Source organism: Poecilia formosa, unplaced genomic scaffold (genome assembly GCF_000485575.1).
Source record: "Poecilia formosa unplaced genomic scaffold, Poecilia_formosa-5.1.2 Scaffold29, whole genome shotgun sequence".
NCBI lineage: Eukaryota > Metazoa > Chordata > Actinopteri > Cyprinodontiformes > Poeciliidae > Poecilia > Poecilia formosa.
Window position 1 is genome coordinate 3,577,731 of NW_006799968.1, and position 19,308 is coordinate 3,597,038.

General features: G+C 38.2%; 1 protein-coding gene across 3 annotated transcripts in view; it reads right to left on the reverse strand.

The window, feature by feature from the left end:
- mctp2b (multiple C2 domains, transmembrane 2b) overlaps window positions 1-19,308 on the reverse strand; it is a 47,046-nt gene that overhangs the window by 2,152 nt on the left and 25,586 nt on the right. For all 3 annotated transcript variants that reach the window (XM_007549094.2, XM_007549092.2, XM_016670035.1), the window contains 13 exons: window positions 17,579-17,746; window positions 17,269-17,399; window positions 16,394-16,580; window positions 13,720-13,813; window positions 13,535-13,637; window positions 13,343-13,445; window positions 13,065-13,166; window positions 12,884-12,958; window positions 10,003-10,122; window positions 4,386-4,499; window positions 2,492-2,533; window positions 590-699; window positions 385-494 (listed from right to left, as the gene is read on the reverse strand). In XM_007549094.2, the coding sequence (XP_007549156.1) occupies window positions 385-494; window positions 590-699; window positions 2,492-2,533; window positions 4,386-4,499; window positions 10,003-10,122; window positions 12,884-12,958; window positions 13,065-13,166; window positions 13,343-13,445; window positions 13,535-13,637; window positions 13,720-13,813; window positions 16,394-16,580; window positions 17,269-17,399; window positions 17,579-17,746 (1,459 nt within the window). The remainder of the gene's footprint in view (window positions 1-384; window positions 495-589; window positions 700-2,491; window positions 2,534-4,385; window positions 4,500-10,002; window positions 10,123-12,883; window positions 12,959-13,064; window positions 13,167-13,342; window positions 13,446-13,534; window positions 13,638-13,719; window positions 13,814-16,393; window positions 16,581-17,268; window positions 17,400-17,578; window positions 17,747-19,308) is intronic.

Consider the following 19,308-nt stretch of genomic DNA (forward strand, 5'->3'; position numbering starts at 1 on the left):
ATCATATATAATCGTATTTTATTTGGGTTAAACAACAGAACAACATATATATAACAGGAAGCAAACCAAAAACAAAAATCTGAGAACTGTTGCTTCCATTTGTTTTACACTCTGCATAACCAGGATTCACTGCAACTACAGCTAGAGATTCTTAGGTCTGGACTTTGACTGGGCCATTTTAAACACTGCTGCTTCAGTCTTGGCTCTGGCTGTATGTCTGTCCAGTGTTGATCATAATAACATACACTGAAGGTTGTGGTTGGAAAATGATGAAATGGGAAAAAGGTTAAGGGATATGAATACTTCTGTAAAACCCTGGACAGACGTTCTGTAAAACGAGAGGAAAAGCCATGATAAAGATGCATCAACACATCTGAAACTTACCCCATAACAGGACTATGTAGCGAATGGGGACGAAGTATGTGATGACTGCAGCGGTGATGAAGACCACGAGAGCCAGGCCAGACAGGAACGGCACTGACCAGTTAAACGTGCTGAAAGTTGAAGTTAAAATGATTTTTAAAATTAAAAGCACTACAGAAAATTCACAGCAGCGTTGCAAATTCTGACGGATCTGAGAACTTCTTACTTTTTAATCCTCTCTCCCAGGCAGGCGACCTCATCCAGCACGGTCTGGACCGTGATGATGATGTCTTGGACCATGTGGATTTTATCCAGTAGCCCCTTCTTCTCCGACTCCTGTGGTAGAAAACAACACCATGCTTAAAAAAGGTCAAGAAATAAAACTGTAATGAAAACTGAACAAAGGCTCCAAGACTTGTTATTATGATGTTACTGATGATAATTAACTTTAAAAAAGGTTTTGATTTGCTTTCTTTTAATTCATTTTACGATACATGTGTTAAAATTAACTCCCCAACTAAAGAGCTAACAACGTTCAATCCAGAATTTACAAAATTTTGAGTAAAACACGAGCAGGAAGAAATCACATAAGCTGCTTCTCTCATATTACACTTTGAGAAAATAGAGTTTTCTTACATGAAGGTCAAAAACAACCTAAAGTAAAATAGCCTAAAACATGTTTTTTTTAAATCAAAAATATTCATCCATTAGGTCATAACAGGTTTGTTATCAGTCATCACAAAGGAACTGTATTGTTTTCATCTGTAAAACTAAATAAATGTAAGTTTTTTTGATTAAAAAGATTAGGTCCCGACTCTGAGCCTGGTGGAACGCCACATTTAATTTCTTTAATATTGGAGTTAAGCTGTTTTTGTTTTCCAAATAACCACTAAGGAACAGCACTTCCAACAATAAGGTTATAATGTCAAAATGATTAATTGTATCCCAAAGCCTCTCAAATGATTCTCTGCACTGCCTTCTTTCTAATCTTCTGTAGCCTCTTCAATATATTTGAGTAGCAAAAGTAATAGAAATTAAAGCTGAATACATTCAGAGCTAAACAATGAGTTTAAATCTGAACCAAGAATGAAACTGATGTAAAAGTATTTTCCATGCCTCTTTAAATGTTGATGCAAACTGAACTGCTTCCAAAGTCTAAAATAATGCCACATCCTAACACAATTAAAGTAATATTGGTTGTAAATGAAGATGATTTATTTAAGCTTTAGCTTTCAGGGTGATATGTGATCCGTGCGAGTAGGTTTGAAGGTGTAGCCTCTCCAGAGCGCAGGAGGACACTGAATTACGAAAAGAGATGAAGTATTGTCGAGAAGCCACTCCACACTCTGAAGAACGGTTTCAAAGTAAACAGGAGAGACGGGGCTCTTGGAAGATCTTTGTTCGGACCGAAACATGTCCACATCAAAAGCAATGAGACTAACAGATGGTTAAACATCTAAAGAAAGGACATGGGCCGACGCAGGAAGGATGTTCTCCAAAAACCACAAGTTAAGACAAACGGCGCTTTGCCTCAGCAAAATATCCGTCAGCGCACTGAAACGCTCAGGCCGCTTCAGGGTCGGGTTCCCAGTGGAATCCTGATGAGAACCGCCATGAATCAGAGCCACGCAGGCCATTCACAACATCAACAATAAACCGCTGTCACTCTGAAGACATATTCCACCGCCTAAAAGCATTTCAGCACAGTCAACACTAACTTTCAGAAAGAGCTCTATAGAGGCATGTCTAAGTGCTGTCATTAGTTCTATATTGATGGTATTATGTAGTTTGTTAAGCTCAGGGACTTTCCCAAATGCAGCAGACCTTTTCCCCCGCCCCTCCATTTCCATATGAATGTGTTGTGACAAGTGGAAACAGGTTGGTGAGATCTTCATTAGGCCTAAACGTCTTTTGGTTTCAAAAGGAGTACAACTGGTGGTTGGCAGGAATCAAAACGCCGCGGAAGATTTAGTGCCGAATAAAAAGCTTAGCAACACACAGCCATAGATCAGAGAGGGAGATACCTCTGTCAACATGGGGTGGGGGGAGAAAATCATAATTCTTTTCTATTCATACACAAGTCGATGCTGAGCTGCTAAAAATACACCCGACTCAAAAGGTACGATACCTTTTCATCATCCTCGTCCTCATCCGCCAAATCCATGCCGTCCTGGAAGACAAAACAAACACTGAAAGGTGAGATTCAAAGGATTCATAGATCAGGATAAAAAAAAAACAACAACAAAACTAACATGGTGTTGGTGTAACACTGGAAGCCTGGACTAACTCCTGCAGCTGAGCGCTGACCCTGAGATTAGCCCCCTGAAACGCTGGGCCCTGCGGGGTCGTCGACCGACGGGACGCGCTGGATTTTTCTCAGGCTCAGCCTCACATACCAGAATATATCAACAACCCATAATCATGGTTTTAACATCAGCGCTGCTCATAAAATTCAATCCATTAACTGAACTGAACCAATGGATTTTAGGTTAAAACTAAAACAGGGACCTGACAGTGCATCAGAAAGTGCATCAGAACGTGGAGAAAAATGGTTCTCAGCCAAAAGCTTCTAAAAAACGTTCTGAGAATGTATGAATATATAAATGATCAAAATAAAACAGCTGTGACAGATTACGTATGATTGGAATAAATTATATTTCACTTAAAAGGATGTGAGTGATGACTTCTAAAGCAGATTAATGGGTAACTTCTGCTTTTCTCAATGAATATTTCAGAATGATTTTGTTGTGATGGTGACCAATCATACGTCTCGATCTCATTCTGATTTAACATTATAATAATAATACAAAAAAAACAATAAAGAAAAGTCAATTGAACATCTGCCAATAGCAGTGATTTAATACTTTTTGTTGAGAAACTTTAAAATTAATTACAGGTTACAGTTAATTAATGTCAAGATAGAAATTCAGAGCAATGTTCACCAAAGTGGTGTCTACAGACAGCTTACTTCCTGTTTTATGAAACATGGAGTCTGACTGCGTTAGGTGAGCTCACATCTGTCACATCTGGTGGGAAGAGGAACAGCAGCACGTATCCAGTTGGTTTTCTGTGACTTTACTGCCAGATGTCATTGTTCTTTCAAAGCCAATTAAAATAATACGCCTCAGTGAAGTCAAATAATTTTTAAAAATGATACGTTTCCACCATAGTTTCTGTAGTTAAACTCTTCTCCTAGCTGAGTCACATTTAGCCAAAATTCTTTTAGATATTCTATTATTTTCATATTTTTGATCAGAAAAGATTAACTCCTTAATGAGAGATGGATTGTTGTAACTGTTTTGCTTTGATATGTATAGAAAAATTAAGTAAATACAAACAAAACACATTAGCTGACAAAGTATTTACTTAATTTGTAATAATTTTTGTATTTCTTGGTCAGAAAACTAAATTAAAGATGCTACGTTATTCATTGACTATTTTCTTACATGGAATATTTACAAACCCTATTTAGCTTCAAAATCGTAAACATTTTTACAAGTCACAGTTAATCACAGTGAGAACATCCTTTTCTGACTTGTGACTCAATAGTTTTTCCTGCTGTCTCTGGACTCGCATCAGTGAAACTGAGAGATCCAAATCCAGAAAAAACAAAAAACAAAATAAAAACACACAACCCTCTCTTTTTGCCAAGCTGACTTTCCAAAACAAAAGCTGAGCTGCAGTCCAATTACAGCGAACCAGAGGAAGGACAAAAACTCGGGACAGGGAAAGACGAGTTAGTAAAGGGCAAGCTCTGTAAATGAGCTTTGACTATAATGCGCTGTTATATTAGCCTATTTAGTCGGATTTCTAAGCTTTTGTACTCTGTTATTTTTTTTATTAAGACTCGGAAAGCCATATTCAAACTGTTGCTATGGCAACGTATGAGCTTCTAATTACGAGCACAAAACACGGTTTGGGTGGCCTTTTTTTTTTGCACATAATGAAGAAAAAAAAAAAGAGAGCAGAGAAAAGAAGTCATCAGGCTCTCCCTCTTTCTCTCTACATATGTACTGACTCACCACATCTTGACTGAGTCGTCCGGAGCGAACCTGGAAGTAGTTCCAGGTGATGAGCAGAACCAGGAAGAAGGGCAGCATGTAAAAATCCCAGTACCACACCGTGATGAGAAAAATCTGCAGGAGGAACCAAACGTTAGCGGAGGCACAGAGAAGGGGGAGGAATCTGGATGTGACACCCAGAAGCCAACGGCTGATCTGACCCGCTCCGGTCCCACTGATAAAGAGCATTCTGGTATTACCTCAGCCCCGACGTTCATGTGGTGCTCAGTTGGACCAACTCAACCCCTCGCTTACGCATTGACCATAGATATATAAACCTAATTGCTGTTACTCATCCTGAGCACAATCGAGCACATTGAAGGAAATCGCTTCAGAGCAGCCATGGGGAAGCTGCGTGGAAATGTCAATACCATCCATTATGTCATCCAGAACATAGATATGGGCAATTTATGATATACACCAACACAAAGTAGAGTACAGTGGAAGGGAAATATATCATGGCTTTCACAATTATTTACGAATAAGAACCTAAGAGAATGTACTGAACTTCTTCTACAGTGATACTCCTAGATTCAAACCAATGGTAAATCAATTACCTGCAGAAACCACCTGATTGATAAGCAAATAGCAAGATGTTTTATACCCACAGCAAACACAAGTGAATCTGTTTACAGGGCAACTTGTGATCTATTTGGAAGAGTGGCAAGAGCACTTAAACATACAGCTTTAGTTTAGATCAGAGGACAGGCATGTGTTACAAGTGTCCTAGCCAAAGTCCAGAGAACTTTAAGAAAGAGAAAAAAAAATCTATAAATTCAAATTAAATTCAATTGAAAATTTGGGGCAAGACTTAAAAATGTTTACACACTGCAAAAATAAAAAAGGGTCAATTTTACACATTACTGACTCTGGAAAACAGAATGCTCTTGTTTTTCTTTTAGCAAAAGCTCCAACAAACTTGTTTGGTTTCCCTTCCTCCCCACAGACGAGCAACACTTTGTGATTCATCACATAAAATCTCCCTCAAACTCCACTGAAGTCTGTAGTGGCCAAGTGTTGCAAGGAACTGTGTGAAGCAGATAAAATGATAACAATGTAATCTGGATGTTATTGTTTGAGTTGAAGATCTGAATCAAACTGGAATAATCCTGCCAGAGAAGCAACCTCGGCCAAAAAGCAGCAGTGAGTTAAAATGTTTGAGAGAGGCTTACAATTCTGTTTTTTTTTTTTTTTTTTTTTTTATAAAGCTAATAAAAAAAAAAAATAGGTGAACATCTGCTAAAGACATCGCTCTCCTGGACTTAAAGCTTATCAGATCAGACCGCTCCCATCCACAGCCGCCAACACCAGCATCAGCCTCAACGTGCCGAGTGCCAAGCGCACGCTCCTCCGTGTTATCACGAGCCAAAGCGGAGCCTGGGAGACGAGGTGGATGTGGTTTCACGCTGCCAGGGTTATGTTTTATTAGGAAGGACTTTGTAATGACTAAGGGCTTGGAGGGAAAAAACCAAGTCACGCTTTAGTGGAAATGTATACTCAGACCATAAAGATCGGGGTAATTGTAGCTCATTTCAACTTGAGAGGCATTACACAGACTTCAGCTGTAAAAATAAATAATTAAATAAATGGATGTGGGAATATTATGCACATCACAGGAAAAACTTTAGGAGTGAAAAAGGAAAAGGTTGGTACAGATTGGTAGAAAGAGTTCCAGATGAATGTTTGTGAAAAGAGTTTGCATGTGTTGGGAATCTTTTTCTGTACATCCACATGCAGGTTGTTATACAGTCACTATTAGAGTTCACAGCCTTATTTTCCTACATGAAGAACATTCATGTTATTCAGCAATGAAGTACAAAATAGCATAACTTCAAGAACTGCCTCAAAAAACTGTCAAAAATAATTTAAAAACAATGAAGAAATCTAAGATTTATTTTAGTACAATATTTTTAGGTATATTTTTTAAAAATGTTCTTTATACAGTAATCATTTTAGAGTATTCTTTCTTAATTGGTCTTATGTCTCCATCATGAAGACCAAAGAACGCATCATGCAGGTCAGGAAGGAAGTTCTGAAGAAATGTGCTGCAAGTCTGCGTTTGTAACTTATAGCTGCGTTTCCACTACAAATTGCGGTGTTTGCATTAAATAAGAAATGCAATTATAATCACATGTGAATAAGTTTGTTCACATGATAAGTCAATAAAAAACACCAAGAGTCTTCAACTCCTTCCCGTCGTCTTCTTTGTGGTTTGTGCCAGCGGCAACATGTGATGCCAAAAAAGCGTTTCTATTGCAGTTTTACAAAATAAACCAATTTCGAAAAACAAAACGTGTTTTGGAAATTGCCGTGTTTCCATTAAGCAAATTTATTTTCGAAATGTGAAATTGCGCAATTATATAGTCAAAGGAAACGCAGCTTGTGACTCAGTTTGGTCAGAAGGAACACGCCAGAACTCCAGCAAACTATTGTGAGAAGCTCGTGGAAGGAAATCCAAATGGTTTGACTCACATCATTCAGTTTAAATACCAAATGTATCTGAACCTCTGAGTTTGAAAAAGTTACCAAAAAAATCTCTTCAGCATGTTATGTTTTCTGGCATTCAGCAAATAGAAATCACTTTGGTAATTTTAACTAACTTTAAACAAGAGAACTTTGGTCTGATTTAACCTTAGACAACGAGGAAAAAATGCGTATGTGTGTTTTTATTCAGTGTATGTAAACATCTGGTTTCAACTGTGATAACATGTTGCTGTGCACTGTTCAACCAAGTTTATGGTGTAACTACAAGAAAATTGGAGGGATACCTGAAAAAAGCTGCAAAACACCTGAGAGTGATTTGAAGGTCCATCTTCCAGCAGGACAATTACACTAAACCCACCGCCAGAGCTACGGCGGCTTAGATAAATGCGTATTCGATGTGTTAGAATGGTCTAATCAAAGCGCAGATGTAAACCCAGTTGAGAATCTGAGGTAAGACAAGAAAATTGATGTTTACAGAAGGCATACATCCAGTTGGACTGGGTTTGAGGACAAAATTTTGAGTCTAGATGTGCAGAGCTGGTAGAAACACACAATAAAAGCAGCTGTAATTGTTGTGACAGGTGGTTCTGTAAAGTATTGGCGCATAAAAGTAAGCGTCAGATTTTTATTTGGAAAAACTATGAATTGTACTATTTTCCCTCATTTCACAATTGTGTTGCACTTTGTGATGCTATCAGGTAAAGTGCTACATAAATCCACAGAAGTTAGTTGTCATAACAAAGAAAAAATATGTAAAAAGGATATATAATGATATATTATATTCCATGTACTTCTCAAGACTTCATGACAGTCCTATCCTTACATCTCATTTCATCTACATTATCACTAGTTTTTCAGCTAAAAAAAGCTTTAGCTTTTTAGCTCATTTTAGCTCTTAAGCTGCTGTGACACTACAAAAACACAAAATCTTACCAAGTATTTTTGTCTAGTTTCTAGTGCAAATGTATTAGCTGACTTGAAATAAGACTAAACTAACTTACAAGCAAGTTTAAGATGTAAGAGCTTATTTATGTCAAAAATCCCTTAATATTGATGAATAAGTTCTAGATCCACGCCAACATCATTTCACTTATAACAACATTTTCCTATGTTAAGAAGAAATAATTTACACTATAGCATTGTAAGCAGTGTTCTTCTTAGCTGTGTATTTTTCATTGCCTGAAAGTTTTCACTCCTCTTCAACAGTTTGTCTATACATGTTTTACAGATTATCGGTTTTTTTCACCACTTAAGTCATTTTAAGGACTTAAAATGCTCCTGTAATTTTCACCAAAAACATTCAGTTTACAGTATTCACAGCGTGTTTTCACAGGAAATGCATGTTTTTCTGGCTCACTATGCAACGCATAAGGAATAAAAGTATGGCTAGACGAGATGAGCATTAGAGTTCACGTGTTTTCCGCCTCGGCTCTGCCGCACACCACTGCTAATTATTCTCAGATCCTTCAAGAACCATAGAGATCCTCCCGGTAAGCAAAAGGTGGAAAAATAGTTGGGAAACCAAATGCAGGAATTAAACACTGACAACAGTGTTTGCATAATGAGGAACACATTTAAAAAGTGACAGATTCACAGTGAACACCAGCGCAGACAGGAGGCAGGGGAAACCGAGGAAGTGTCGAGGGGTTACCGTTTGGTAACAGACGGCCCGTTTCGTTTCCGATTCTCAGTAAATTATGAAAAACAAAAAAAGGCAAATCGTTTTTATGAATCGTTTTTTTAATTATTATTATTATTTTTTTTAGCTCAGCAGTTTGGAGGAGGAGGACGGCGGCTGCCGGGGTTAAGGCGTCGCGCTGATTTACAGTGCGTTTCAGCTCCCTGTGTGACAGCCGGCAGATGGTGCAGGTGGTTCGTCAGCGCAGGCTGCCACGCAGAGCGAAGCTTTGATTCATTATGCTTATGTGGTGGTATTACTGGGCAGCCATTTATTTCTTCTCACTGAGGCTTGACAAGGCAGTGGGCATCAGTGTGAAAACATGACTACAGATGGTGCTGTCTTTCAAACGGAGGACGTGCGTGTTGCTGTACATCGCCCCGATTTTTTGCCCGAATAGCTGTCAGTTAAAACTGGAATGCCATGGTGGAAAGTCGGCAGTGTGGAAGAGGGAACGCTTTGTCTTCGCAGCTAAAGTGCATTGTTTTCCCATTAAATCTCGCGTTTTAATACGGCTTAGACGTTTCACTTGCAAGAGGCTGCTGATTAAAGCCCGCGCCGACCTCTGATCCCTCCCCGTTTGATGCATATTATGGCCATAAAAGACTAAATGCATGACTCAAATCAGATTACAGCTCCACTACAGCTCCTGTTTTTCACAGTAAACTGAGCAAACTGTGCTACTGGCAAGCAAACTGTCTCCTCATTAGCCCTGCAGAAGGCTTCCCCCACCACCTCCCGCCCTCCAACCTCCGACTGAGAGCAAAACTTTAGCGCCATCTCTGGGATGGGGAAAGTAAAAACAAAAAGACCTTTCAATGACCCTGATTGCTTGAATTGTTAATGAAAAACGCGCTCTATGCTATTTCCATCGACTGCGATGTGGGACGGAAGGCAACGACAAAACATCTGCCCACGCTCGAATTTCAAAGTTGAAACTGTATGGCCGACAATAAAAAGAAGGAAAAGGTTACTTTCTGTGTTTCTGTCTTCACATTTATGTTACACAGAATGGAGAGGTGGTCATATCTCTGAAGAGCTTTCTAATCGAGACTCCAGCTGAATAACGTAGGGTCCGAATCAAAATGGAGCGCAGAACGGACGGAGGGGTTAATGAGTTGTCAGGGAGAAAATAGGCCATCCCGACTCCGCTGGGACCCGGCTCTCTCACAGCTGAGGCTTAACTCTGCATCCAGGAGGAAACCGAAAGCCGACCGCTCAGACAAGGAGCTAGCTAGCAGGTTTTTTTCTTTCTTCCTTGTTTTTTCTTGTGCTGCATTGATTAAGAATCTCTCGGGGAGAGTTCAAGTAAGGGTTGGCCGGGGCTGCGGTCGTCTTCCGCAGCCTCGCAGGGAAAACAAGAGAGAGAGAAAGAAATGCAGATAGTGTTGTTGATCAGCAGCTGAAGCTCCTCACCAGGAAGGCCAGCAGGCTCCTCTGAACGCTCTCCCACTGGAAGCAGCTTTTGATGTACTGCAGAGTGGACCTGATAGCCGTGTAAAACACCTTCACGCGCGCCACATTCCTGGCCAGAGCCTGAAAGACACGGATAATAAAACACACACAGAAGACAAACACATTAAGTTGGAGTAAAAAAATAATAACAAAAAATACATCCGAGGGTCTGGTTTTCTTTGGTTAATGTGGGACTTTGTGAGATATATTTGACTTGCAATCAGCAAGAAAACATCAGAGAAACATCAAACTGGTTTTCTTTAAATAGTAAATATCTCATTACTTTTGACATAAGGCAAAATTAACATAAATGTAACTCTTTTATGTTACATAAGATATATAAGCTTCCTGTAAGTAAATAACTCCACTTGCAGATTTTTTCACTTGTAATAAAAACAATGTTAAGTGAAAAAAATCTGTCAGTGGAACTGGTACTTTTTAAAATCTATATTCAAGAACTATTTAGTTTGCCTTAAAGGAGAACTGAAATGCTTCAATTGGTAACATTTCAATTAAGTTTTTTAAACTTGATTTATTACATTTGATTAGCTTGACTAATTTAAGACAGTCTGACTAAAATAATTTATTTTACTTCAAATACAGAATTCAACATAATTTTATGGAAAGTTATTTCAACGTTTTAAATGGTTCCAAATAATAATAATAATAATAATAAAAAAAGTAAATGATCTAAAAGTACATTATCACCGACATTAAACATAAAAATTCAGCTTGAATTTAAATAATATAAAATGTGTGTTTTATGATGTTATTTCAGATTGTCCAAATAGGAGTAAAAATACCTTCATGATAATGAGAAAAAAATCTACAATTTCACAAATTAAAGATTTGAAATTTCATTGTGAAAACATAAATTCTGGCTAGTATGAACTATGCATACCAGCCAGTTCTTTTAAAACTTCTTCACCAATATTAGTTGTTGTATTTATGAATATCTAGGTCTTTATTCAGGCAGCAACCTGATATTTGCACTAGCAACTAGCCAAAAAAGAACGTGTTAAGAAGTTGTGTTTCTGCAGCGTCGGTAAAGAAATGTCAGTAATCTGACCTGATTTTGGCAAACGAGACTTTGAACATCAAAAGCGACAGCAGACCTGCATGGTGCGAGCCCAGTCTGCAGTTCAGAAGCCAGTTCTGTGGTGCTAGTGAGCAACGTATTGTCTGACAACAATGAGTCGTTGTGGGAAGTGCAGACAGTCAGGCACCCAGTCTCGCACCCTGTCTTACACACTGTATATCAAGCTAATGTAGCAGAACAGCAAGCAAGAATTCACTCCACGTTGGGCTCAATTAAAACGCAGAGAGCAGCTAATTTAGACAAATGTCTGCAGTGATTCAAAGTTAATCAAAGAACAAAAGACTGAAGTCTGTTTATATCGAGATTTGTTAGTGATTGAAGTGATCCCTTCCTGATGACAGAACTAAAGTCATTTTGTGCTTTGTTGAGATTTTATGTGATTTGACAACACAAAGCAGAGTATAGTTACACTCTGCAATGAAAACTTGGAAACAAATAACTTAAAATAAAATCATGCATCATTTCCTTTAAATTAAATTAAATGCAAATTGTTGCTTCAAAAATTGTGTGTAATTTAATCTCAGTGCAAGTTCAGCTGTTCTGTGAAGGTTTGAGGTTTGTTGAAGAACATAATAAAATATATCTATATATAAATGATTATATAGAATAGAATGAAATAGATACATTATGGTATAAGCACATTTGAATTTTCAAGTTTTTTCAACTTGAGAACAGCAAAAGTTTTCAAATACAGAGTAAATATCAGATAAAATGGACACTTAAAAACACAAACACACATTTAAGAAATACATTAAACTCCAATGTATGAAAAGATGAACAGCTCTTGTATATAATTTGCTTCCCAGTTAATATTGGAACTACTTAGATGGATTTTCACCGTCCTTTTATGAAAACAGATGATCTTAGTGAGAGTTTTGGGGACATTGTGATGATGGAAAATAAATAATACAATACAATACAATTATACAATATTTGACAACATTGCAAAGTTATTATGGTTTTTCAATATTCTGAATGAAGACCAGTGTTGTAGCAGACGGGCAGGAGAGAGAAACCAGAGCCCTCTCCTCCTGCTGCTGCTATCAGCTGCAGAGTGGGTAAGCAAACATTTAGCTGGATTTTTGTGCTCTTCAGAATGTTCTGGTTGGTCTGTTTAACTAATTACCAGCTCAAATTTTTATTGGACTAACCAACATTTTTTTTTTCCCAAGGGTGTGATTACACTCGGCAGAGCGGCTGAAACGATAATGTGAGGGTCCGTGTCTCCATGAATACGGCAAACCTTCACAATAAAAGCCTAGAAAGGAAACTGCAAACCGCTTGCAGTTTCCTTTCTGTTCACATGAACACAACAGGAAATGCTGGTTGTGTTGTGTTCAGATTAAAGAAGACATTCTGAAGCCTGCTGCAATAAGCAGTTAATCAATCAATTGCATGATGAATTAAAAATATCTTGATAAAATCCATTCTGATCATAATTATGTTTTTTGAAGAGCAATGTTGTTTACAGAGATATCATAATACTTTTTGTTTATGGTTTCTGTGTTTTTCCTCCCTTTTAGTTATTGTTTTTGGTTGTTGTGTTTTATTTTGGATTTTTAAAATACACTGCAGGTCCAGTATGAAGTGTTCTACACAAAGTTAACGTTGGGAGGACTGAATACAACTACAGGACATACTTGTCAGATTTTTATTTGCAAACCTTTTTTTAAAAACCACTAGCAAGCACTGTGTCTGTATGGGAAATGATAATTTTAATATTTGGTCAAAGCTGGGACGAACCTTTTTGGAAAATTTCAGATTATCCTCCATGAAAGCCCTCTCCTTGGGCTGGAAAGTTCTTATACTTGCTTTGACCTGACGAGAAAGAAAACAGCAGAGGATTGGACGGCATCAAGCTTGTGTTTCAAAGGCTTCCTTCACGTTTCATTGTGTCACAAGTAGAGGCTGAACTTTCACTTACAGGGTTAAAAATAACCTCCAGCTCTAGAGTGATGCTCCCCTTTAACAGTCGGCCCAAGTCCTCCTTCTTCAGCATGTAGACAACCCGTCGTCTATTCTGGATCTGCAGGACAGAAAGGCCACGAGGTGATGAACTCAGCCATGAACCCGAACAGCAGTCACGCTGGATTAGATCTCAGAGTCTCCTGTCCGCTGAGGTGTTATCACCCGCTTCACTTTAATTTAAGCCCAAAGTGTAAATAGATTGGCCTATTGTCTGCGTCAGAGTCGAACGCATACCGAGAGGAGCGGAATGGCGACTTTTCCTAGAAAGTCTGGCGCCTTGTCGCCATCGTCATCAAACACGGACACCATGAGGACCTCATGAATGTCCCTGACAGGCCTGTGGGAGCGGAACGAGGAGGTCAGGGACAGACGGAGCAGGAATCAGAGTCATGTTTGTCATTATTTAAAACTGAGACTCAAACTAACAGAGTGAAGACTTGGTTCCACTCCGGATTAAGGTTCTTGTAGACTGTGTGGGTCTGCAGCCGGTCGTTGCCCAGTTCCAACACGCAGAAAGGATCACTCTTTCCTGAGGACAAGAGCAAACACTGAAGAGGGACAGCAACAAAACTAGCTGCAAATGATAAAATTAAGTCTAAATATGTAAATACCGTTTAAATCAGCAGCGATCAGGTCTGCGGCCTTGATGACTTTGACTTGAAGTAGACCGATATCCCGCAGGTTTGTCAGAGATCTTTGCAAACTCTACAGAGACGAAAAGCAGACGGAGTGAGCTGTAGAAGCATAATGATTAGAGACATGCACCGATCCGATAATATCTGTATCACTCCCCATATTGAAAAAGATTCTGCATCAGGTATCGTGCAATTATCAAATTAATTTGGAAGTTCATTTATGTCTGTGTTCATAAAACAGAAAGGTTCTAAGTAAATGCAGTAGTAGTTTTCTGTATCGCATCGAACTCAGCCGATACTAAACTTCAGATACCTGCATCGGCATCAGAAGTGAAAATAGTGGATCCATGCATCCTAATAATGATTTAAGGAAAAGAAACTCAGCAAACTTTAAATCATAATGTGTTATTAATAGAGATTTACCAACACTACAAAAACACAAAGTCTTACCAAGTATTTTTTGTCTAGTTTATAGTGCAAATACTGGAAAAAAGACTAAACTAACGCACAGGTAACTTTCCAGCAAATATATAAGAGCTGGTGTTAAGTACATAATTCCTTAATATTGATGAAAAATGCCAATTCCATAAATGGAAAACATGTCTTGTTATCAGTAAAATAACCTGGCAGTTGAAGAGGGACCTTTTCATCAATATTAAGGTTTATTTACTTGTCTTGATGAAAAGTTACTTGTAAGTTAGTTTTGTCTTCTTTCAAGTGAACCAAGATATTTGCACTAAAAACTACACCAACAATACTCAGTCAGGTTTTTGTTGTTGTTGGGTTTTTTTTTGTTGTTTTTTTTTTGCAGTGAATGGTTTTGGTGTATTATTACATACAATAATAAGAAAAAAAACCCTTTTTGTTTCTATAACCAAAGACATCTTGGTAATGCAACATTAGTGAGTTCTCTCTTCTTCTTCTGCGTCTCTCTTCTCCCACCAAACCTTCAGTCAGGACAAAGTTTTCACAACATTTCCATACATGGAGCTGACAGTCAACCCAAATAAATACTCCCTGTGACAGATTACAAGCAACATTCAAGTCCCTGCAATTAAATTCATACTTTTAGGCATTAAGTGTAACTAGCCTTGCAAATCTGACACTCACAAGCGCCTATAATAGTTGATGTGAAAGCTTCTCCCAACAACGTTTAAGCAGATTGCAATAGGGTGCTTTCTCCAAAACAGTAGTTACCCCCTTCTTGTCTTTAAACACGAGCAAGTATAGTTTACCCAGACGACAAACCTGGACTCTCTGCCTGTTGTATACTCCTTATTTCTACAAAGGGACATCATTCTGCCTCCAGGTTGGACTTTATTAAATGTTGTTATTCTGAGTTCACTTTATGATTGACTTACTGCTGTTTAAAACTGCATGAAAAACCATTTAACCCACTTTTTTCATTTGAAATGAAACAGATTATTCTTTTCAGATCTTTTCTGAACATGTACTGCCATCTACAGAACAATTCCTTCAAGTTTTCACCTCCATCATTTATTTATTGAATCTTTTTTAAACCCATTTTAAGAAATCGATTAAGTGTCCCTGGTTTCTTGGTTTGGATGAGATGTCTGTGATCATCACTGTGCTGTTTTCAAAAAATAAATATAAAAATAATTGGAAAGTCTCCAATGTTGTTCAGTGACCTTTTGATTCCTCCTGAAACTATTGGTTCAACTGGCCAAACATTCTGGTAATGGTGGGGTCAACGTGTGGACTTCCCTTCCTGCACAACGAAAACCGAACTGAACAAAAAGGAATGACTGCCAAATTTCAACTCCTTGATAGTGTTTTTCCATTACTGCTCTAATTAATTTCCAAGTTTTTATATCTTTATTTGCATTTCACATTTTGCATCATGTTTTTATTGTTTTATGTGACCAAACATTCAGGGAGGGACACACATTGCAAATGAACTCTGGCTATAAATGTTAAAGTGTTTGATATTTGTTAATATTTAACATTTTCCTGTATACAAATAAATAAATCAATTTCAGTTTAAAGGTAGTGATTCACCTTCTCTCAGAAAAAAATAAAACAAACAAAAACAAAACAGAGGCTGCTATTTACCGCTAGTGGCTAACCGCTAATGTGTCAAAGAGTTTAAACAGGTTTGACTCGGCCTGACGTTGCCTCTGCTCCTTGTTTAAATAGTAATAAAACCATACAGGAAGAAATATGTTTGTAATATTGTTGATTATAGTTCTTCAAGAAATAGGATTCTGTTAAATGTATTTACAAAGAACCCCTGAAATTCCCCAAAACTCTGATCAAGTCTGGAAAAAGCAACAACTGAATCCCAAAAAACTGCAACCTGTGATGACCATCACCTTTTCCTAAAGCTGCATCCATCAGCTGAACTGAAACATTGACTAAATGTAATGTTTGAACTGTTGATTTTATGTTGCATGACATTGTGCTTTTATGATGTAAAGCCTTGTTGCTGAAATGTGCTAAACAAATAAAATTTGGTTGATTGATTGACTGATAGATTCAACCAGTCATGTTTTCAGGCCAAAAGAACAACAGTGTTCAGGCAACAAACGGAGGCTGCGTACGACGTTCCAGAGGTGTTTTAAATGAAGTGTTTAGAGTGTGAACAGCAGAGGAGTAGGTGGGTGGTGAAGTGCACAGTCTGGATACTGACGTAGTTCTCCTTCTGGTTCTTCAGTTCCTGCGGCTCATCGAGCGGCGCGGCGCTCAGGTCTGAGATGGAGACGCCGCTGCATGTGTTTCGTGTGATCAGGAAGACCAAGGTTCCTTTGTTGGGACTCAGGGACTCCTTAAACAACGCCCGCGTGTTCAAAGGGATCTGGGTCAGGTCCACTTCACACCTGGACGGGCACACACACGCAGCAGTTTGATTACAGAAGTGAAAAGTTAGGGTGATTAAAGAAGCAAAGGTTCAGCAGTGTGAGCTAATTATTCCAAAAAATAGAGGCATAAATAATTATTTTGGATTTATTTTAAATTAATTAGTGTTATAGTGTTTAATTTCTAACTACCCCAACTGATCCTAATCCTGTACAATTAATTTTCCAAAATCTATATTATAGCACTCCTTGTTGATATGTGCACCAAGATTTTTAACAACAATCGTGTTAATACACATTCAGAAGAACACATTAAAAATAAAGGCAAAGGGAAATGAGCAAGAAAAGAGCAGAGAAAAACTGGGGAAAAATTTATATGTTCTGAGAAATTCATTATTTTTGATAAAGTATTTTATATTAAACTGTTTTTTATCTGATCCATATAGAACAACTATATAAGTTGATAGCATTTTTTTTTACAATATCTTTCCATTTTCAGACAATAGAGTGAACAGAGGTGTTCAAAATGTAGGATTCTGCTTTTTAACCTAAACCGTCTTTAACTTCAATGACTTCCTCCCTGCCTGTGTTCCTGAATCCCAAAGGCAACAGTTTACGCTCCATTTCATTTTAGGGTATCAGAGGAAAGGCAGCTGAATTAATAGTTTTTGGAATAATAACAATAGTAACTTGGGGAGTAGAGCCTTACATTGCCAAACGCTCCTCGCTCCTTCGTGATTCTCTGGACCAGAGCTCCACCTCCAGGATTTGTGGGCCTTGCAGGAACTGTCTCATAGTGAATCTCTCTCTCCACTGAGGATTGGTCACTTTGCAGTGATTCTGAATAAAAAAAGAACATAAAACATAAAGGAAAACACTTTAATTTCTAACAAATTACATTAGAAAAGCACTTAGCGATAGTGTATGGATTTGCAAGAAGGGGAAATAAAGACTACTAGAAAGGAGAAACAAAACAAACAAGGAGAAAGATGTTTATGGAAGAGATGTTTTTTTTGTACCTTGCTTTTAAACTGCTGCTCTCCGAGTTTGAAGCGAACAAACACATCACCAGTCTGATTGTCCAAATTCAACCCCCGACCTTCAACCAGCGTCACCGAGACAAGCGACGTCCAGATCTGACTCTTCTTCATCAAATCCGATAACTGAGAGTTCTGGGAAGGCCCTACCTGTAAGAGGAGGTCGGTATCCGAATGAGAAAAATGGGGGAACGTGTTTGAAGAAGGATGGAAATCAGGAAAGAGAACAAAAGATATAAATAAATAAAAAATCAAGCTAAATTAAATATCCAAGAAAGGCACATAAGCAGCACAGATGGGATCAGAAAAGACAGAAACAAATGAGAAACCAGATTACTGAAAATTATATCCTTATTGTGAACACCTCGCAAAAATATATATATAAAAACTGTCAAATTTTTGTGGATGTTGATTCACATTTTGGGTTTTAAAGAATCCATCATTAAGGTAAGCTTAATTAATTTTATTGTCCCTGACACCTAACAGAAAAAGTCATGAACCGAACCAGAGCTGATTACCCGAACAAAAGTTTACCTCTATTCTCTTCTAGATTTCTTCCTCACAGATGGATTTTTACTATCAGTCATGAAAAACACAAATAGTCACAGTGTGGAAACCAAAGAAGCATCACCTGTCACTGTTAAGAACATAACAGTGTTTTAAAAATGACAGGCAGTGAGCTATAAGCAGCATGCCGCATTACCTGGTTAACTAATCACATAGACCAACTAAAATTTACTCATTAAATTCACATGTTGCACCTACTACTTTTTTATCTTAAGAATGTTTCTGAGTGTGAAAATAACATCGTAAGGAAGGAGTCACTGCTTAGTCAATTTTAATCAAACTCTAATTTGTTGGCCTAGAAAGTCCGGTTTGTTGGAAAAGGCACCGATGTAAAATCAAACTCTGGTCCGCCTAAAAACCTCCCATTAAAGTGAAGTCTGGTGCAGTTCGAATGCATATGTGGATGCATGTGGACCAGAGCCCGCTCCAAAAGCAGGAAGTGGACTACAGTGCAGGGCATTCTGGGTAAAAACAACCAAACCAAACGTGTGAATATAGCGCTGGCTGGAAAAATGACTCTTCCTGCAACTGACACCACTTCTATGTTGTTCACATTTCATGAAGGACGACGTTGCACTCATGTCTTCTTTAGAGGTTTTTCTGTTGTTTCCTTCAGTGGTTTTTGGTGCAGTGCCACCACAGGTGAGGAGGGGAACAGGGTTTTCAACTGGTTTGGATCGTTTGACACAGAGGAGTGTGAAATCAATCCAAGTCTATGAGGTGGGAAAACACCATGAAAAATGTGGTCTCTATTGCCACAAATGGCTAATGAGCCACACTTTGGACATCCCTGAATCAGATAACATTACACCGTCACATTGACATCATGACACTGTGAAAGTGTTTTTTAAAAGTAAAAGTCATCAAACACCTTGCTTGATGACGATCACAAACCCTCTCTGTCTGCCAGGTGATGAACAGCTGATGTTACTGTTCTGACACTGGCTAAAGCAGAAAATCTTCCACACTGCATCATGTACACCTGTTCAGTTACACAAGTTACATAAACAAGAGTGTAGTTAATGTGCATGCACATAGTCTCAAGAAGACCACAAGAAGACCGTCTCATGCTGCAACAACAGATTCATGCACTATGCTAAGCCAGCAGCAAGAGAAGCTACAAGACATGCATTTAGAAACTGCTG